Raw genomic sequence first — 22,949 nt, 5'->3', positions numbered from 1 at the left:
GGGTTAACATATCAATTAATCATTGAGTCTATTCAATGGATAAACGAGTGAAGAAACAAAGAAGAGTATAATATGATTACAAACCTTGAAGTGTTAGAGGGTCACACTTTAAGCACCAGAACATCATCATATTTGATTTGTTTTTATTATAGTTCTTGTTGATCCTTTTCATATTGTTTAACAACTAACTCAATGACTAATCTCCTTATACATATTCATCCCATTAATCTAACCTTTGCTATCAAAGGGATTTTGAACAGGCGTCATGTGGGCAGCGCTATTGTACCGGGTAGTATGACTATTGTTCCCTGCTATTGCTATTGCAGCTAGGCTGCTAACATAGACCATAGTATAGTTGCACTGTTTGTTAAGCAACGCAAGACTCAGTGGCCACATGCACAACTTCCTTACCCACCGTCTTGCCTACCCAGTTGCCCACTAGTTTGCCTGAGAGTTCCCCACCACATTGCCTACCAGTTTGAACATCAGTTGCCACCCAGATTGCCCATGAGTTCACCCCCCACTACATTGTCTACCAGTTTGACCACCAGTTTCTTTATAGGTTTGCCCATAGTTTTTCCTTTGACCTTGCCTACTAGTTTGCCCAAAAGCTTGCCTACCAGCTTGATGACTCATTTGCCTACCAGTTTGATGACCAGTTAGACTACCTCTTTTCCCCCAAGTTAAACTGGCAGGAGTCTGAATATTTCGTGAGAACGCTGGCAGATCAAATGTTTCATGAAATGTTTGGTATATGTACATAGAAGAAACAAACGGAATTCAGATGGAATAAACAAAAAACTGTGAATAAAGAAAGATTAATGTTGCTTCAATGCAGCGGCCACATCCTGGTAAAACAACTCATGGTTCAGTACAATATAAATGAATTTGATTGACAGCTAAGTTTTCATAGGAATAGAGTAAAGAAAGTGATCCTTAAACAGAGCATTATCAGCGAGTGTCTTCAATGACTGAAAACTTATTTCATGTGTTTTTTCCATGCCATCTGCTGGTTATGATAGGATGAAGGAGCCGTTTAGAGGGACATTAACTGGAGTATGAGTGCACAAATGTTTTCTTTATGTCAGTGGTTGACAGCCTCGTGGTGACAGCTGAAGGGGAGTGTTGGTGTATCATTCATCTTCACATCTCTGTTCAAAGACAACTACAGATGTCAAAAGAGAGTACGACAAATTCGCCAGTTTGGATCATTTATATCAAAAATTAGTAGTAGTAGTAGTGGTAGTACTTAAAAAAAAAACTTAAACTGGAACATTTGTGTTTCAGGACAGGCAAAATTCATCTGACATAAAATAAACAGTGTTGTCGTAATCTGTGGGAGATGTGGGCAGACTTGACCCCATTAATCTGAGCAAACAGACAAGTCCTGAACAGAATATAATTCATCACTGCTGCCCTTGAGCAAGGCATGACCACTGCCAGGATGAGAGGTTCAATTCAGGCTGAAGTAGCAAAGACGGCTCACTCAAATGTTGCCAGACACAAAAACTTATGTTGGGATTTAACAACCAGTTACAACCAGTCCAGTATACAGACTGGGACCATTACCTGACTCAAACTCAGCCAATGGAGTCACAGATCTGTCATAACAACACAGAAACAGAGAAAGTGTCCAATCAGATCCCTCTGGATTCTCTGGAATACCAGCTGGTGTGTGTGTGTGTGTGTGTGTGTGTGTGTGTGTGTGTGTGTGTGTGTGTGTGTGTGTGTGTGTGTGTGTGTGTGTGTGTGTGTGTGTGTGTGTGTGTGTGTGTGTGTGTGTGTGTGTGTGTGTGTTTGTGTGTGTGTGTGTGTGTGTGTGTGTCTGTGTGTGTGTGTGTGAATAGTTGCTGTTACCTGCTCTGACATCATCTAAACACACACACACACACATACACACACACACACACACACACACACACACACACACACACACACACACACACACACATACACACACACACACACACACACAAATAATTCAAAGCATTTCTCCTTAATTAGCGTTCCACGCTTGGCTTGACAAATAAATAGCGATCATTTAAGAACACTAAGAGGAATCAGACAGCATATCACACTCACAATATCTGGCAGCTTCCTGTGTGCAATTACAGAAATGTGTGTGTGTGTGTGGGGGGGGGGCAGCATTTTAACTAATTGTGTAAAAGTAGAAGAATAAATGGAGAAACAACTGTGGTATAAAGGAGGTCAAAAGATGAGAGTATATAAAGACATTGAATGACAGAAGAAGAGACAAGGGGGGAAAGATGGAGTGAGCCATGAAAGGCAATGTGAAGAGGGCGAGAACTGGTGAGGCGGGAGGAGTTAAGAGGGAAATAAGACAAATGTAGGTAATGACATAGTGGCAATGAAAGAATAGTGGACCTTAAGGGAAGGAGAAGTTCAAAACGGAGATGGGACAACAGAGGAATGTGGAGATAGAAGAGGAAAGAAGGTTAATTATAGAGAAAGATAAATGAAACAAGGGAGGGAAAACAGAATTAAAAGGGAGGAAAGTGGTGATAAATAGAAGGGAGTAATAATGTGAAAGGGAGGGGTGAAGGATGGATGGTGTGATAAGGAAGAAATAAAAAATCGAGAAAATGTATTAAAATATAGGAAGTTAAAAACAAGAAATTAAGAGGAGAGTTAGTAAGTGAAAGAAAGATGATAGCAAGGACAGGAAAGGAAAGGAACGGACAGGAAAGGAAAGGAAAGGAAAGGAAAGGAAAGGAAAGGAAAGGAAAGGAAAGGAAAGGAAAGGAAAGGAAAGGAAAGGAAAGCAAAAGAAAGAAGGAGGCAAGTAGGATAGAGTGAAGGAAAAAGAAAGAACCAATCAATTCAGAAAAATGGAAGGGAGATGGGACATGAATGAATGATAGATGGAGAGACTTATTTATATTTAGAGATAAAAGAGAGATGAAAACCAATAAAAAAGTAGGCCTCTCTGCTCTGGCATCTTGAAGTGATCATTCCCATCTTGCCTCAGTACCAGCTGCCTTTACTTTGGCAGTTGTGTATATATTTGACTTCTAACAGGAACAAACTCAGATGAAGAAATAAAACAATGGACTTATTACACAGCAGAACTCAGCACTTCCAAACCCAAACACCAGTTTACACACAGTTTGAATATTTCATTTATTTTATTTTGTTTTATTTTAGGCTCGCATTCGCTGGAGGTTGGTCAGTGAAGAAAAACATTTAAAAATAAAACGAAATATTGACAGAATATTCATACCTTAACTTTGATAAAGTAAAAAAACCATCAGGATGATGGTGCATTCAGGTGTTTATGAAGTAATTGTAAAAAAAATTGTTGCCAATTAATAATAAACCATCACAAGTCAGAAAAACAATCCAGAAAATTAGTGAATATTTTGCTGCAGACATGGACATTTCTGACAAAAACAAAGACAGTAATTGTATGTTGATGGTTATAGATGGTAATGCAGAGGTTATTCCCTCTGACCAATAAGTGATCTGCAATGTTCCATGTGACCTATTGGTACCTGCTCGCGATGTTGGAATCATGAGGAGTTCGGTTCAGTAGTCTAGCTACTTTTCACATAATAGAAAACCAAAAAAATAAATTTGGCTCACAAAACTCTGTTTGCAGTAAAGTTTTAGATGGTTTTGGGTAATGTACTGGTGAAGCAAATTATCTGGGGACAACACCACTTGGAAAATGAAGCTTCAAACAGCTAAAGATATGTTAGTATCCTGCTTCAAAATAGGTTGGAGTCATCGTTAGACCTTAATAATGAAAAATCATTGACTATAATTAACATTCAGTAATACTGTGATGGCTGTCAGCCAGCTGGAGACACTGATGTTACAACACCAAGATGGTTTGCTTATGGCTCCCAAACACTGGTATTTCCCCCATTCAATAAAGGTAACTTGTGATGAAGAAGGGGGAAATATCCCCACTGATAACTTCTTTACTTCTCTTGAACTTCCAAGGCACTAAAGGCCCAGAAAAGCAGCCTGGTTGGTCCAGTAAATAAGAGCAGACAAGAGCTTCCTCCATCTGTAGAGGAGCAAAGGGCCCTCCAAACTAAAGAGATGCTGAAATGTGACAGTACAACCCTAACAGTCTATCAAAGCTAACAAAGGAAAAATGTCTCTATTCTAATCACAATCCACATAGCTGTCCACATCACAAGTGGCCACGAGGCTAAACTGTCACTTACTACAACAGAACCAAGGCTTGATCAAATGGGGAGGAAATACTCAGTGTAAGCTCCTACATGAAGATGGCCATTGGTGGTGTTTAATAATACCCTTGACCTGGCTGCCATAAATGCTTCGATCCTGTTCGAGAAATGCACCAACAAGATGATGTCACAGAGGAACCTCTGCAAAGGAACTTTGCTCAGGACACATGAAAGCAAAATGATGGTGCGAGAGCACTGGTTGGAGCAGCAGAAGATGGAGAGGAGAAAGCAGGGCCAAGTGAAGAATGTGCAAGAAAAATAAAGCAAAGGATAATTGTGTCATATGTCATAAGGTTGTGGGAGCTGCACAAGGAAGGTACAGGTTACCTGTGTTGACTATGAGTGACTGTGAGCCATAAGCAAACCATCTTGGTATCATAACATCAGTGTCTCCAGCTGGCTGGAATCCATCACTGGGTTATTGAATGTTCATAATAATTAATAATTTTCATTGTTAAGGTCTAATGGTGACACCAACCTATGTTGAAGCAGGATACATTTTAATTTCACAGAAACACATTTGTTTTTATTTCAAAGTTCGAATTTGGATGTGTAATTGCAGAGAAGCTATGTTGTGTCAATTAAATAAATAAAACAATCAATCATTTTAGTTTTAATTTAATGTCCTTATGTGTTTTTACATATTCCACCAAATTATTATTGGATAATAATCCAAATTATATACAAATATTCAGATCTCTTTTGTATTTTGAAATTTTAATGATCAAACATTGTCAAAATGAAATATACACACATTTAGGAAAAGTCAGGGTCCTATTGATACTTTTTTTTAAAAAAAAACCCTAGTTATGACATTTCAAGTAGTCAAAATGACTGCCTTGGGGGTTTTAGTGTTAAAGAAAGTCATCTTTCTTCTGTGTTGCATTTAGGTTCTTCCCACATAAAGAAACACCTCTCAGTGCAATCCACCAGTGTGAATGTGTTTGATCTCTTTTAAATGACAGTGATCTGTTCACAAAGAAATAAATATCAGCCCTTATAATTTGAAGAAAGCATGTGCATTTCTTCAAACACAACATTTTTTTCCAGTAGCGCCTCAACAGAAATGGAAGAAACCTCCAACCAAACATGATTTCCATAAGTAATATGTTGTAATTTTAACCTGTCAGAACACGCTGACAGAGGACAATGGTTTTTATTATGCTTCATGTACCTGTACATCATTCATCTATCTTCATTAGCACCTGCACACCAGCTCACATAAACACTTCCCAGTTGTTATGGCTTCCCAAAACTTTAATATGTCCTAATGACATTGAGAACAGCTCTGTCGCATTTAGGTATTCCCAGAAGCTACAGCAGCGAGGCAGTGAAACAGAGTCAGCCAAAAGGAATTCCGTACACACAGACACACATGCGTGTTCATGTGTGTGAACAAAATAAGGAGTTTTAACGCTTTAAAATATGGGGTTCTGTTCTGTTTCTCACATGTAAACTGCATTGGTTGTATGTAAAGCTCTGTGTGGATATGAGTGAGTATGTGCATGCAAGGAACGGTGCAAAAGCACGTAGCCTCTCGGTTTTATGCGTGCGTGTCTGTGTGTGTCAGTGCTCTGGTGTATGCTTGACAGCTCAGTTCTGTTCTGTGTCTGTTTCCAGCTGTTGTGCTTCAGTCTCGGTTCTGTGTGTGTATGTGTGTGTGTGTCATAGTGTTTGATGTTAGACACATCAGAGAGGGGAGAGGGTTAACGTCACTGACAGAGATAGAGGCTTCATGGTTTGCCTCCACAATGACTAACTAACTTGTTTGAACAGCCACTGAGTCGACTGCTGCACCAGTCATTCAACTAATTCCACCTTTGTGTCTGAATAATACCAGCAAAAATAAAACATGCACTTCAAAGAATTATTGATGGAATTATTTATCAGGTCCTCTTGTCAAATTGGTATCACATTGTGGAAATACATTATGATATATGGTAACTATGTGGCAGCAGCATTAAAAGTGAAAGACAAAATATATAATGTTAGCCGATGAATGGGAAGAGTAAGTGATCCCTGGGAGAAAGAGGCGTCATTATCCATTGTAAAGGCATAAAATAGCATAAGTTTAATATTGTAGTGTTTTAGTGGCAAAATGTGTGTCAAGATAACTGAATGAACGCTAAGGTAGAGAAAAAGTTGTGGATTATATACTGTAGGGTCGTTAGCATTCTAACGGTAGCCAAACAAAAGTCACATTAATTTCCTGTCAGTTCCTGCAGCAGAATGTTGAGCTAAAATGCTAACATGTTTTAATGTTAATGCACAATTACATTTGTTCTGTTCCTAGTCACAGCTCCATGACTTGAGCTGGAAATATAGTTGAAAATTTATATTAATTAATTAATTAATTAATTAATCTTATATATATATATATATATATATATATATATATATATATATATATATATATATATATATATATATATATATATATACTATATACTATATATATATACTGTATATATATATAATATAGGGCATGAGGCGGGGGAAACTCCGGGCGTGACGCCAGTGCACCACAGAGCCACACAGAGACATTAAACAACCAAATAATAAAATATTGAAAAAATTACAACTATGACAGAAAATGAGGGGTCAAAAATCATCAGAAATAGTTGGAGAAATATTCTACTAAAAATGTCAACCCCTTGGTGCCGCTTGAACGGAAGTCATGGGGAACCAAAATCATTTGAAACGAGTCATGGGATCACTAAAATCAAGGAATCACCCTTTGAGGACCATCGGTTTTTTACCCATCCAGTTAATAAATTGTGAGATATTTCCAATCACGTAAAAATCCCAGTAGTTATACCATCGTGGAGTCATAAAAGCACCATTATTATTTCACTGGGTGATTGAGTTCATTTATTTATGTTTTCTTTCATGCTTTATTGATACTTTGTCATTGTTTGTGGAAATCTTTATAGCTACTGTTCCGGAAGGCACTGCCTGTATTATACTGTAAGTATATGTGTAAAATATAAGCATTGTTTATTTTTCTGCTTCTTTTCCATAATAATTTATTTATATTTTTACATATAAATGTATACTGTGTATTTATGTTTCTGTGATGACATTCAAATTCCCAGGCCCACATCGGCCTCTAGCCTCAAAATAAAGCTTGACTAATGATATCAATTTTTGAAATCAGGTTAAAAAACAAACAAACATAACAGTCCACAATTCTCCAGTAGCAGAACTCATGATATCTACATATGCACGTGGAAATTGACCTTACTCTCAGGGGCAGATGACTTAAAATTAGACACATATCCAGCAAAATACTCGCCCATAGAGATGAATAAACTATTTTTTTCATGATTTCAGCTCATTTTACTACTTACTCAACATTTTGTCTTAGTTTGGAGATAAATCTTAAGCAATGATAATAATCAAAACAACATGATTAATGATTGTGGATGTCTCTTTGAATCCATAACTAGACGAGCCAGTAGCTCCATGACATCATAGTGATTATAGGTGGTCCTGACACTCGCACACACACACAAACTGTCATCTGTCAAAGCTGATGCATCAAACTGTATAAGAGAGCCAAGCAGTGTGTTTTTGATCAATAGTAAAATAATATAAAGTGTCAATCAGTGAGGGCCGTAAAACAAGAATAAATGATAGCAGAGAGCAATGAGCAGCTGGAGCAGTGTGTGTGTGTGTGTGTGTGTGTGTGTGTGTGTGTGTGTGTGTGTGTGTGTGTGTGTGTGCGTGAGTGTGTGTGTGTGTTTGTTTGGAGCTGGTGAGCCGCTGTGACTGGAACATCTCACCACACAGAGATTCAAAGGATGTATGGTCAGATGAAAGAAGAGTAATTTATGTCAGATAGACGGGGACCCAGTGTTCCTTCACTCGCTGACCTGCTGATGTGGAATAAAGGTGAAGTTCTAGTGTCTCCATTTGAAGACCAGACCTGGGGCAGATTAGTGCTGTAATTCTCTCATCCATTTCCTGCTTGTTCACCTCTGAATACAGGTGGCAAGTTTGTTTCTGAATTCATGGAGTTGGAGTCATCCATCAAATCACTTAAATGTGACTTCTTATTAGCCAATTATCTTACTGCTGTCTTTTTAAAATGTCTTTGTCTCTGCTCCTTTACTTCTTTCATCCTACTGTTTTTGTTAACATGGTGTTGGAGTTTTGTTCACTCCCACCCTTTACATTACTACTGGGTCAGAATCACAAATTTATCAATACTAAGCCTCTTCAACCTAATCAGGCCAAGCCCAATCATCAGCCGCCACCACCACAAGAATCTGGAATCCATGAATGAAATTCTTCTTGCTGCTGCTTAGGACAAATGACCTTTAATCGCAGACCACCTAAAGAGTCAAAGTCTTTCTGCTGTGGTGAACGTGACCTTAAGTGATTGAACCAGTCAAATTCAAACAGAAACAAGGTTTTAGATTTAGGGTTTATTTCAGTCCACCTGCAGGTAGTGTGTTTGTCCCCAAACTAGTTTGGTCCTAAAATGCTGTTTCTTTGTTTTAAAATCACTCTAATTCTGCTAAAGTTACATTTGTCATGTAATCAACACTATGGTGTCAATCGAGGTATAAAATTATGGAATGGATAAAAAAAATTACAGCCTCATATAAGTCAAGGATAGGATGTAGAGCTTAGGTGTTTTGAATCCTAACAACTATATGACTGCAGGTTTGATACACCACGACTGGAGCGTGTTAATTTTATATGTTCAAATAAAGTTTTTGCCAATCAGAAACAACTATGGTCCAAGCTTTGTTCATACTTTTCTCCATGAAAACAGTCTTTGACTCCCCCTTGTTCTACTACTAAGAACAGCTGTTGGGGGCTTGTACTTCCTGCCGGCGTGCCATTGGTCAGAATTGCCCTTGGAAACCAAATTCCTCTGAAAAGCCCACGCAAAGAAACCTTCGGCCTGCTAGAGAGGATGACTGTTGTTCACATGTACACACTCGCACACACATACACACACATGCGACACACACACACTGGTGAGAAAAAAGAGAAGTAGAGGGAAAGGATGGATTGAGAGAGAGACGAAAGGAATGAAATTGTAAATGATAAATTATTAACAATTTTTTTTAATCACTTATTTCAGTCTGACCACAAATCAGTATCACTGAATACTGACTAAGACAGGTTTCACTCACAAAAATAAAATGTAAGTAATACAGAAAACACAGGGATTCAACAAGAGAACAATTTAACATGACTTCAGCCATAAAGTAAAGTAATAGTGATAAACAGTAGTAAATTATCTAAAACATTATTTGGTAAACAGATGTCAATTCTGCATTACATTTATCTGAGTCTGAGTTTTTGAGTTTTTTACTTTCAGTTCCATATTAACATAAATTTCACCCAGATGAAGGTTTCATGATTTTATTTCTCAACAAAAGCAAGAGAAAAATAGCAGATCTGGATACCGTGACATTTATATTTGTGCCTCAGAGAAAGTTAGGGATGATTTTCTAAAATTACTTGACACCTTGTTGGATGAAGTTGGGTAAGGAAAGAAACAAGTAAGTATGATTTTGGAAGCTACAGCCTTCATCTGTCTGCTGGAGCATTTACAGCTGTGGGTTGGTCCCCTACTGTTTAGAGTGGAGTTGCCTTAGCGGTCCCATATGGCCATACATCTAACAAACCACTGCAACAGCACGCTGAGACGGCTTCACGTAACAAAATGTCCTTCCCTGATACATACAGAAATTGGAAGAGTTCCCAGTTGAATGAATGCCGCTAATATAACTGATCTTAAACGTGTCTGTTGCTCTTTGTAGGCCCTTAACTCACCCCTCCAAAAACTATTAAGGGAAGAAAAAAAACTTAACTAGACAAAATGTTAAAAAGGGAAATTGTTTAACTGGGACCAGGAACTTTTTTAAATTAAAAAAAAAACAATTCTGACTTGTTCCAGACACTTACAGGAAAACGGATTTTTTTAAAGAAAAAAGTTCATCCTGTTTTTATCAAATAATAATCTGATAAATCTGATGTGACATAAAAGCAAAATGAGAAAAAAAATGGATTTGGCTAAATTAAATAGTTTGTCAAAAACTCTCAGATAAGCCCTCAAGAACTGAAAAAAAAAGTGTTTCTACACAATTTATATGGGCAAAAAGAGAAGGATGGTGATGAACAACAAGTCGAGGGCTGGGATGTGTTCTGTAATAACCTCACTGTTTCTGCAGAGTGTTGTGGAGGTCAGAGGTCAGTGTATGTGAAGCAAACATAGAGTGTTTGAAGGACTGATGAACAGTGAACAGGAAGCTGCCAAGGACACACCTGCTGATGGACGGTCTACACATCACACGCTAAATATTACAAATGTATGTGTGTGTGTGTGTGTGTGTGTGTGTGTGTGTGTGTGTGTGTGTGTGTGTGTGTGTGTTTTGACATCAGGTTCATGCACAGTAATGGAATACTTTACATCTAAATATGTGTGCATCTACTTTAGCTGCATCTACAGCTAACTACAGCTTCTAAGCTCCTATGAAATTCTGCAAAGCTTCAAAACCCAAGGCTTTCAGCACTTTTTACTGATTGATGTGTAGATGTGTGTGTGCGTGTGTGTGCATGTGTGTGTGTGTGTGTGTGTGTGTGTGTGTGAAGGGTTAAAGGGTTTTTTTTATGTTGCATTCCACCAGAACCACACATCCAGGCTGCTGCTGTCTCAGCTGTAGCTGCCGGCCTGCGACCAAACTACTGATCTCTGAGCTGATAACTGGATGACAGGCACGCTTTGGTGTGGCTGAGAGAGAGGGATAGTGTGTTTGCGTGTGTGCGGCACACACAGTGGCTTTTGGCTTGAATGAATGACAGGGTAAGAGAGAGGAGGGGAAATAGAGATAGAGGGAGAAAAACAGATGAAAAACAGCTGGATAGGAAGATATAAAGAGTGCAAGAGAGGATGAGAGACAATAAAGACGGTAGTAATGTGTGAGAGAGAGAGATAGTGAGTGGGTGAGAGAGGGGGAATCATCCTCTCCCATCCCTTCATCCAGATGATGTGGATTTTTCTGCTTATGTAGTCAAATCGTCCCTTTTCGATAGCTTCAGATAGCTGCCATTGAGAAGCCACGCAGCGGGGGTATGTGTGTGGATATTATCGGGCCCCTGACAGTGTTTCTGCTGTGGTTATGGGTGTGAAGGTGATACTCTCAGCAGCAGTGAAACCATAGAAATCCCCATAAAACGAGGGAAGAGCAAACAACTTACTGATGATTAGCAGGAGTGGAGTGAAAAAATATCACGCTTTGTTTGGAGGGTGGCTCCAAAAGAAAGGTCAAGGGACACTCAGCCGGTACTGCAAACCAGTCACAAGCTGTTTCTGGTGGTCAAAACTCGTGAATCAATAATCAATCATATTTTACATCAGAAGTTGAAAACTTTATAATGGAGAACGTAATATTCTAGAGCTCTGATTACATGCGTTGCCTTCCTTTATGCATCCTTGTATGTATTAATGCGTCTCTTCCCAGCTACAGCAGCTTGACGTAAAGAGTGTGATATTCCTCTTTGTCTTCGTCTAACCTTCTCATTTTCTTTTTATTCTTGTTTTCTTCTTCCTTCTTTTCCTTCTTGTCACAAATTTCCCCACTGTGGGACAATAAAGGATTATCTTATCTTATCTTATCTTATCTTATCTTATCTTATCTTTTATTGGTTGATCATGGAGCAATTGTTAAGGTGTTACTATAAGAGGATGCATCAATGATTTGCTTCAGCTTCAGAGTCTCAATCTGTTCGACTGCAATTTTAGTCCAATATTAATCAGCTGGCCATTATATCAAGAAATGTCATCAGTAGGAAGTAACTTATCTCCCTACTGGCCCATCATCTGACATAGTAATAACAGGTCCTGTTGAACCCATACAAAAACCTTTATTGATTCATTTTCAGTAACCTCGTATTATATCATGTTTTAATTAACAGTTTTTCTAGTGGCAGCTGCAAAAATGTTTTTCTCTCGCATTTTAAGAAAGAATAAAAAATTGGTGTGAAAACACAGTGAGAAAATCTTGTCAAAATTTAAACTTGTTTTTTCGACAATAGTTTAAGGTTTCAATTATTTCTGTGTCCATGAAACAACATTTTGAAAATGATCCTCACGAAAAGGGACAGGAAGAACTGCTGAAAATGATGCTGGAACACCTTCTGCCTGTTCTATTTAAACAGACGTGAGGTAAAAAGTCTCTCCCGACTATCGTAACCATCAACACCAGTTGATTTCCTACTAAACACAGTCACACCATCAAAAATGATCAAATGAATATATTTCTCTGACTGTTGTAATGGGGAAAAACTGAGCATTGAAAGAACCAATGTGAAATTGTCTGAGAAGTCCAACTATAGATGAGGAAAAAAATAAAATACAGTCATTACTCATTACTCATTACTCGCAGTTAATGCGTTCCAGGAACCACATGTGAATCACCAATTCTGCGATATAGAGACAAACTATTTATCTTGTTATTTACGGTAATTTAAACGTTTATGAAAAGTGTCAGTTTCAGCTAAAATGAAAGGAAAGGCGTACAAAACTGTGGTGAGACCAACGATGTTGTTTGGTCTAGAGACAGTGTCACTGAGGAAAAGACAGGAGACAGAGCTGGAGGTAGCAGAGATGAAGATGCTGAGGTTCTCTTTGTGAGTGACCAGGAAGGACAGGATCAGGAATGAGTACATCAGAGGGACAGCACATGTTAGAGGTTTTGGAGATAAAGTCAGAGAGGCCAGACTGAGATGGTTTGGACATGTCCAGAGGAGAGATAGTGAATATATTGGTAGAAGGATGCTGAGTTTTGAACTGCCAGGCAGGAGGCCTAGACGAAGACCAAAGAAGAGGTATATGGATGTAGTGAAAGAGGACATGAAGGTAGTTGGTGTGAGAGAAGAGGATGCAGAAGACAGGGCTACATGGAGGCAATTGATTCGCTGTGGCGACCCTTGAAGGGAAAAGCTGAAAGGAAAAGAAGATGAAACGTTTATGAACCCTCCCCGTACTGATATTAAACCACCTTCTATCTGTATTACCTTTTCTCACTCTTATCTAAAGCACTTTTGTTTCTCATGGAAGTCCAAGACTCACGGAATGTCACTTACTCACTTACAGATGTCATCAGCCAATAGAATGCGCATATGGAATCACGTGACCATCTACCAAAATCCCGCGATAAGGAGAAGTCGTGAGTGTTGATTCGCGAATGCGTGAAGGCGCACAATAAAACTCTATATCAACACCCAATGGACCTTATCTCTCTAAGAATAAGTATGTCTCTGTGGATGATGCTTTATAAAGAGTTACATTTTTGCAAATGCAACGCAATAGAATAACAAAACAATAAGAATGATTGAAATGAAACAACACATCGTGACAGACTAAAATGTGTCAAAGAGTTGAGGCTAAATGCAATCCAACAATGGACTGAGTGTTTCCCTTCCTTGTCGTCTGAGTGTATTCATGCCACCTTCAGCCAGCAGACGATGGTTTCTGGGGGTGTTTGGATGCTTTTTAGAGGAGCTGAGCGAACTGATGGGACAAGGGGGGGTATTGGGCTTCTACCTTGGCAGTAGGCCACATTTCCCAACCCCCAACACCCATTTCAGCTGGAACAGGAGCACCCGCCAGACCCAGTCGGCTTCCCAGTTTACACAGAATACATGCAGTCACTCATCTGTATTTTCACAACTGAAGTAAATGAGTGCTGATGTAAACCAGTCCTCTGGACAGAAACACCCTCGGACCCGTAAACATCACTGGACCGTCTACACACACAGACTGTGACGAAGGGATTGAATTGGAATGACATTGAACAAATTAAAGAATGGCAATTATTATTTGATCCTCTAATGAAACAAACACTCACAGAATCACCTGAACAAAAAAAAAATCCATCATATAAACACACAATAAAAATAAAGTTATCATTGGTATCGAAGTTAAATGTGTGCCACAGGACAGGAAGTGCTCCAATAGATGACAGAATAATGTGAACCCTAGATTAAGTTTATCTCTGATCCTTGTTGTCTTCCAGTCATGTGCCTCTCATTAGGAACTGAAGGCTTTGGACCAGATGTTTTCACATGTTAAAAGAATATACAAGCAAACCTTGTTTTTCTAATGCTTTGGACATCGAAGAAATCGGAATTCGGAATTTTGTTGTCTAGGAAGTCGAACAAAATTTGGAAGTCGAACACGAAACAAACGCAGTAACATCCATCCTCCTCCTCTCCTTCTCCAACGTTCACGCTCGTTCACCTGAACACTCAATTGAACACGGGCACATTACGTATGTCGCACTCAATAGAACAATTGTATTATATTTACATGTAACCACAACAGGAAGTCCCAAAATAAGAGCGTCACAGGATCGTATTGAACACAACTGCTCACCACCACAAAGGTAAAAACTCTTATCTTTATTGTTCTTGTGCTTTAACTGTAATGTGCTTTTTATCTAAGTTAACTGTATTCAATAATTTTTCATTTAATTTGCGTTCCATTGCCTATGGTAGGACTTACGGTACCGTAAACCTCTGTCCGAAAAAAGACGGTAACTCATATCTTAGGCTAACCTGATTACGTCCATGTTTTTTTTTTTCTTTCTTTCTCATGTTTGCTTCTTTCTTTTACATTTCTTTGATATGTTTCATTACTACACAATTTGCTATGTAAATGACATTATGAAATAACATATAGTCTGCGGATACAGTGGCAGAAAATGGATGGATTTCATGTTGAAAAAAGGTAGTTTTCTAGCGTCTTGGAATGGATTAAGACCATTTACATTATTTGTAATGGGAAAAATGTATTTGGAATTCGAACATATCGGTATTCAAACAGCCTTCCGGAACTAATTGTGGTCGGAAACCGAGGTTTGCCTGTAGTATAGACATTTTTAGAAAGAATGAAACAATTTGATGCTGCTTTAAAAAAATGTTTTCAATTCAAGCTTGTCCAAATCCGAGTTTTAGTCAAATTAATTTCAGCTAAATTTAAGTCAGAACGAGAATCTTTCATTTTAATCACATTTTCACTTTTGCTAGTCGTGCAAATTCAAAGGCAACATCAAACTGTGTTTGGACCACAACATCACCTCTCATCGATTCCAATAATTGTGTCGTAGCGCTTTGCTATCTGTAGCAGGAAGTGATGAGAATCCATAAGTCCACTCACAGGAATAACACTTCTTTCATTGACATATTTGTTCGGTTGTTGAAACAAAGTCAAATAGACATCAGCAGAATGAATATGAGTCCCTGTCAGCTGGTTCAGGCAAACTAGCCCTCTTGCCTCCCAAACAGAAGCTTGATAGCATTGACACAATGACAGCCTGACTAATGAAGTGAAAAAGGAAAAAGGTAGTTTGGTTTGATTGTATAGCTAAATGTTTTGGAACTCAGCTGGAGGGAATTTGCAGATTTGTGGCAGTGACTGAACACAGTAATAACATTATGATGCATATATTCAAAACTTAAACACTCTTTATCAAACTGCAGCCAAAAACCTAAATTACCTCAAATCTCCCATGGTCCAAATCTATTTGGTTTGGTCAGAGAGAGTTGTGGAATAAACTGGGGTCATTGGAAATCTTCCTGCTGCTAGCTCGTGAGCTCACCCCCCCCTCTAAGTGTTTTTTTTTAACAGCCGAGGATGAAGCCAGAGGATTTTGGACTTCAGCCCAGGATGTAAATTTATCTGCCATTTCCAAACAATTTCCATCAGGAGCCATTCAGACTGTGTAACAGGATCATTTGACAGAAGCCCAGAAGAAAAATGGCTCGTGAGGCAGTAATGTTTGATTTATCTCACATTTTTGTCCTATACGGTTTGCCGTAGCCTCTTACAAAGGCCACAGCTGGATAAGAGAGGTGGTTATAAATAAAAGATGATGAGCTAGTGGGCACTGATGGATGGATGGATGGATGGATGGGTGGATAGATGGATGGATGGATGGATGGATGGATGGATGGATGGATGGATGGATGGATGGGTGGATAGATGGATGGATGGGTAGATGGATAGATGGATGATGGATGGATGGATGGAGGGATACAATAAATTATCTTGTTGTCTATTGAATGAATGTAGAGAACATTAATGATTTTATGTTTAAATTAGTAAAACAAGCTCTATTTGGTACAAATTAGCAATATTTTATTGTTTTCTTGTATTTTATTATATTTTTTCATAATATTTTATTTATTTTATTATTTTTTGTTGATTGGAAATTGTTTATGAACGAATGGAAAAAACAATAATTAATTTAAAGCAAAAAAATAAAATAAAATAAAATATTTCACGGAAGGAAAACACTGGAGTGTTTGAATGAATAGAACAGACATGAAGAAATTAACCCCACTGGTTAACCAATGAAAGCAGGGGAATAACATGAGTGAAATAGATAGAGATAACTTATGAACAGATTAATGGTGGATGGGATGAACCCATGGAAAAACTACTGAAAAACAGACAGATTACAAATGACTGCAACAACTGAACTGACAAAATTATAAAGAAGTGCATAAAACTGACTGAACACTTTCAAACCAGACCAACGTTTATGTTTAATCGCAGCAGTGGAAAGACCTCTGAATCCAAACTACTGACACACTTGGCACGAGGCAGAGAGACCAGCATGTTATTTCTATCGGTGTGTGTGTTTGAGTGTGTGTGCTTGGATTTCAGGGCCAAACCCGTCATTTTAACAGAATGAAAAAGATCAAAACCAAAAGACAGGAAGGTCATTTTACTCTTAAAGTCTGAAAACTACAAGCTGTCCTTCAAATGCCAAACTTTTTGATTCCCTTTCATTTCCCTCATTCTCCTTTCTGTCCTCTCTTCATTCACAAGGCTCAACAGTAACGGTTGCCCAGTTGCCCGGGGCAACCAGATTTGGCCCACTGTCAATCACTTAGTTTTGCTTGCCGCTGTTGGCAGCTTCTTCTCCTGTTATTAGAACCTCTGTGTGCCTCCTTGGTGGCATTCACCTCCAAACAACAAGCGTCCTTTTACAGATCTCTACGCACATGTGACAATATGACACCAAAAAAGTTCTCTAATTCAAATATTTAAAATGGCTCTTATTACTTCCCCCTTCATTAAAGCAAGTGTCTTTCATTTTTAACAATTTGAACCGCTTGACACCAAAAGTCTGCGACTTAAATATAAAGTCCTTTCATTGCGTTTCTTCAACGGGAGCTTCGGGCGTGCACTCCAGAATGCTGGATCAGGATCAGGTTCCAAACTATTTGTGAGGCCATTAATCACAATCATTGGTGCAGCTCTCAACATCAGACCTTTTCACTGAGATCAAATAAGTTTGACTCTATCCTTAAGGTCTATTTCTACTTAAAAATTATAGATACACTACGTCTTCCGTATACCCTGTGTGGTCATCTCTTATATATTAATATCCATCATACTCAATTGCATCTAGTATATTTGAGTATGATGGATACGTATGGTATTGAACAAAGGGTTGAGGCAGTGTAGCTATAATCCAACCATGTCAATGTTGTTGATGGAAACAGCAAAGAAAAACCAGGCCTTTGAACCGGTTCATGGAATGAAAACGAAACCGAAAACTTTATATTTTTTTAATGTTCCGGAACAGAATTGTAACAGAAAATAATTGTAAACCTGTTAATCCCGCTTTCTTTTTTTTTGTTCTTGAAAAAATATTGACCTCATGTTTCACTTCCTGTCATTCACTGGACGCGGGATGAGAGCAGAGAGAAGTAGCGGCTATCAGCAGCAGTTAGGAAAAGGGCAGTCTCCCAGTCACTATTTAATCATAACAGGTAAACACTGCAGTGTGTCAATCTTAAAAATGTATGATTTAGACATTAACTCACTGGGAGAAGAACCATGAAGATCTGTTCATCAATAAATGACATGGCGGAAGATATTCTTGTCTTATGTCATGTAGGGGCTAAGTAGGAGGCATAAGCCTTAACTACAGTGATATAACTGTCATAAAGCAGAGGTGTAGTGCAGTGGCACTGTTTACTGTAGGGTAGGGATATATATATAATTATAGTCTATAGTATATAAACTAATTGCTTTAGTTGCCAATTTAAAAGTCCTTCAGTTACCGTATTTTGCACACCATTTGGCCCTTGTAATGAAGAGGTGCAGTCTAAATAACGGAGTTTATTTCTGTACTTTAACCGGACACACGGCACACATTACTGTTCGGTGCATGGTTGCTAATGGAAGCAAAAAGGTGACTGTGGTTGAACTGTGTTGTGCTACACATTTAAATTTCATTATTTCATTATTTTTTAAATATGTTTTTATTTCTTTATTTTTTGATAAATCTGTGCTAAATCCTTCGAAGTCCTCATCTTCGGTCTGCACTGAATATCTCGGTAGTTTCTCTACCGCTGACCGTCATATTTCCGGGTGGCTGTCCGGTAATGATGCCGGCTTTTGTGAAACATCGGACAAAAGTCGAAGCTGATACGTTAGTCCAGGATCCACAATCCACACACATATTGTGGGGTGTAACTCCCTCTGCACTGCCCCCCAGTCCTGGTAAACGTGTGTTCATGTCTCTCATCCATCGCTCCACGACGCATGCAGCGTAACTTTAAAGGCTCTGTTTACACCGATGTCCAGCGGTTGGAGTTCTTTCGTTAATCCTCCCAGGATGATGGCAAGCTCTGAATTCAGCCGCTTGACGTGGTGTTTGACAGAAGCGGTGGTGTGGGCGTGCATGGAGTCACAGATCAAGAGAGATGGCGAAGCGTGAAAAAAGCCACCCGGTCTCTTTACGTGAACCGGAAGAACCTGAACTGATAGCCTGGAGTTTACATGTTGCGTCGTAAGCGTTTCTCTTTGCTGACGCCATTGTCGGGGGTCTTTAGCCAAACAAATGTGGTTAACAGCATACCTGAGGTACAGTCCCGTTATTAACCGGTTCAGGAACTTTATTTTTTTGTTCTAACCGGTTCAGGAACGTCACTTTATGGGTGGAACCCAAAACCGGAAACGTTATAATTCCGTTTCTGTTCGGAACGAACCAATTGGCAAAAAATTCTGGTTCAAAGCCCTGATAAAAACACTGTGAAGTAAAAACGCTCTCCGTCATCAAGTCTCGGTGATCCTAATGGTCTCACAGAGAACAATCAGGTACATCCTTACCTCCACTCCGTCGCTAATGTGACGTCATATTTTTGTTGTTTACACTTTTGTCGCTTCACTGCCCTCTTGTGGTAGGTATCCCTATCTACACGAAACATGTACGTCTACATGTACATTGGCTTTGATGGACAGACCACACCCAGGTGGATATATCCAGTTACACGTGTAGTTGATCCATGACTGGCTTAAACAGTGTCTCAGATTCTGTGTATACATCATTCTTCACAGTGAGGCTCAAACACTTTAAGAAGAAATAAACGACTAGAGGTGAGAAAATAAATGATGTTAGATTAGTATATGACTAGAATAGCACTCAGTATCATAAAACCTGCATCAAAGCTAAGCAATCCTGTACCTACCAATGCATATAATGAATGAATGTGTATTAAGCTGCTATCCTTTCGTACATATCTACATAAAATACATTCTGAATAAAGTAGTATTGTCTGTGAAAAGGTGTATTCCAGCTTTGAAAGACGTATTGTAAAGAATCAACTGCGTGTAATTTTACATTATTGAACATTTAAGTGACTGGATTCCTCCGATTTGAAAACTACACCCTTCACTCTGTAAATCTAATCTAAACACACAATCTCTAACATCTTCCATCAATCTGAATAAGCGCTCATTTAATCATATTTTATTGATACACGTTCAAAATGAAAAGAAAAAGTAACATCTGACTTGTGACGGATGCCTGTGCTCGAATGGAACGTATGTGATCATTTAATTTCAAAAAACCTGAAGGTGGTCATCAAATTACTCGCAGCACATCAAACCTGTGTCTGTTTACTCCAACAGCAGCAGAATCAAACGCCGACATCTGTACGCGTTCTCAATTATCAACGAGATCGTCCTAATGGATGCATATGGTCCAGGAGGAAAACCCAGCCACATCCAAAGGCAACACCTGGCACCACCACTGATGAACAAATATCTGTTTTATAAAATGTGTATTATTTTTTTAAAAGTTTTTAGAAGTTACAATGAATAGTTCTTTGTTTGATGAAGGAGGGAATGTGTGCTGGGATAAATTCTCTCTACAAAACAGAAAAAAACACTTCTTAAAAAAAATGGTAACAGCTGTTGTTTTTGTTGGGATGATTGGCAAATAAGTTTTTATTGTGTGAACCTAAGCTAGATGGTTAAAAAAAAACATACCAAACTACTATCACTTGTTGGTACTCCTGCCTGCATCATTTAAAGACACCCAAATAATTTTCAGTCAACCATGTCTGCCGTACTTCTACACCCTGGTCCAAATCATACACAATAACCAAATGTGGAGGGTCTAGTAAATAATAAGATTTTGAGTTTCGATCATCTTTAACTCTGAAATTTGAACATTCATCCCAACAAATTTGACTTAAAGCAACTCATGAACTTATAAAATGTGCATTATGTTGTAGGTTGAATTAAGGAGCAGTTATTAAATTTCCCAAAGAAGGAGCTGTGGATGCTCTTCATGCTTCATCTCTTCATGGTAAAGAGGGATCAATACATACATAGCCTTCTGTACGATTTCAGAGAGGAACAAAAAACCATGAAGTGTGTGTCTAATGTAGCTACAACTCAATAGAGACGAAACAAATGTCAACGGTAAGTACAAGAAAAAAAAATAGTGAAAAAGGGGGAAAAAATGTATATCCTTCTTGTTTCTTGATGTACCTGAAGGCATCAGAAACCACAATTAATAAGTATATAATCTCACCTATCTGTGGCCCACATTCACAACACAAAACTCAACAGGCCTCCACAAATATTCTGTAAGTGATGCCTTCTTTCATCCTATTCAACATCATTAATCAACTTGATCAATTTCACTGGTTCATATTTGTCTTCCTGATTCAAACACTTGTGTTACGCAAGATGCCACAAGGTTGTGCACTGATGTGACGACTGATGGTTCCAGGGATCAGGGGAAATGCTGAATAACGCTGAACATCCTCCAACGATACTTCAGATCAAGTGTAACACTGGTCTGACCACACACACATCCACACATCAGCGGCATCTCCAGTGGGACTGACCTGATGGCAGTGTGGGTTGGACTCTCTGCCGTACGAGTACGAGCTCCTATCTGTTTTACCTGCAGGGGGAGACAGAGAGGACAGAGGACGCGATCAGAGGGAGTGAGGAACAAATTACAACTGAGCAAGACAAGTTGGAATATAGATCCATCTATTTAAGACCAAGGCTGAGAGAGAAATTACTGCATATTTATCACATCAATAATCTAGGTAGTCAGTTTTTGACACACATAAAAACCATCCTCCATCCATCCGTCCATCCATCCATCCATCCATCCATCCATCCATCCATCCATCCATCCATCCATCCATCCATCCATCAGTTGAAAAGATGTTGATCAAACTACAAAAAGCCATAAATAAAATCCATTCAAAATAAATCATGACTGATCGATCTAAAAATATATATTTAAATCAACTTAAAGTACTTTAAATGTGACCTAAATTTGATCCTTCTAAAATATCAACGGTGTTTGATGGTTTTTGTTCATCATTCCATTTTTAACACTTTATTCAGGAAACACAGAGAAAGATTTTCAATAGAAAACAACCAAAGGCTGTGTGCATGATCAGAGTCAACACAGTGTGTGTTCTGTGTCCCTCCCTGATCTCACAGCACAACAAAACGGACATCTGCTACACCAGGAATGCATAGATCCATATGCAAAGAACAAAAACTCTTTATGCTGCAGGATCCAACTAAAAAAATCAACAACAACAAAAACCAAAAACCACTTCCACTCTCCAATTCCTTTTAGGTGTAGATCTAGCTCTTTTACATACTGACAAAACATCAACATTGAGACAAGGTCTGCATTTTTAGGATGCATTTAGAAAGATCAAGACACTAAGGGAATGCAGTTTGTCTCAGATTACAGTCAGTAATGTGATGTGATAAAGCACAACGTCACTTTGTCCAGGTACCTCTTCTCTCTAGATGTCAGCTAAACCTCTACTACAGTACTTTTCTGAGAACCTGCAACAGTGGAGTTTTGTCATCTAATTTCTAAACATAAAAAATTTGAAAATTATTTTTAATTGTGATGTATTGAAAAAAAGGCTATTTGGTATCATATCTAAAAAGAAACAAAATTAAAATAAAGGTGCAACATTTGACAGAAACCCTTTATCATGTTTTGCTGACTGTTTTTTTTAAGTGTCTATTTTGGTCTAAATATAATTTGGGATGACTTTTTGTCCTCTCATTTGTGCCTTTGGGTGGAAAGATTTACTCTCTTTTTTTGGAAACACTTCAGAGAAAATAACTGTAAAGAGGACTACAAGACACAACCGATTCAGCAATAACTTTAGAATAAATTAGACATATATATTGCACATGTGTGTCTTCTATTAAATTATTTCTGATGTCACAAAAAAACATCGAGATCTTTACAATGTGATTTGTGGGGAGTTTAAGTTTTGTTACTGGTGTAGATAAAATAAAACTCCTGGTTAATACAGTTCATACAGCAGGTCATTTAGTTATGATTATAAAATAATTTACTAACAGGCACGTTACCTTTAAAACACAAAACCATGACTTAC

At 38.4% G+C, this 22,949-nt stretch overlaps 1 protein-coding gene across 4 annotated transcripts in view; it reads right to left on the bottom strand.

Annotated features, from left to right (window-relative positions):
- Positions 1–22,949, bottom strand: part of tcf4 (transcription factor 4) — a 215,516-nt gene that overhangs the window by 98,625 nt on the left and 93,942 nt on the right. For all 4 annotated transcript variants that reach the window (XM_068334441.1, XM_068334438.1, XM_068334440.1 and 1 more), the window contains one exon: positions 21,405–21,463. In XM_068334441.1, the coding sequence (XP_068190542.1) occupies positions 21,405–21,463 (59 nt within the window). The remainder of the gene's footprint in view (positions 1–21,404; positions 21,464–22,949) is intronic.

Source organism: Antennarius striatus, chromosome 15, assembly GCF_040054535.1.
Source record: "Antennarius striatus isolate MH-2024 chromosome 15, ASM4005453v1, whole genome shotgun sequence".
NCBI classification, from domain to species: Eukaryota; Metazoa; Chordata; class Actinopteri; order Lophiiformes; family Antennariidae; genus Antennarius; species Antennarius striatus.
Note: the sequence above shows the minus strand (reverse complement) of the source record. Positions and strands in the feature narration are given on the sequence as shown.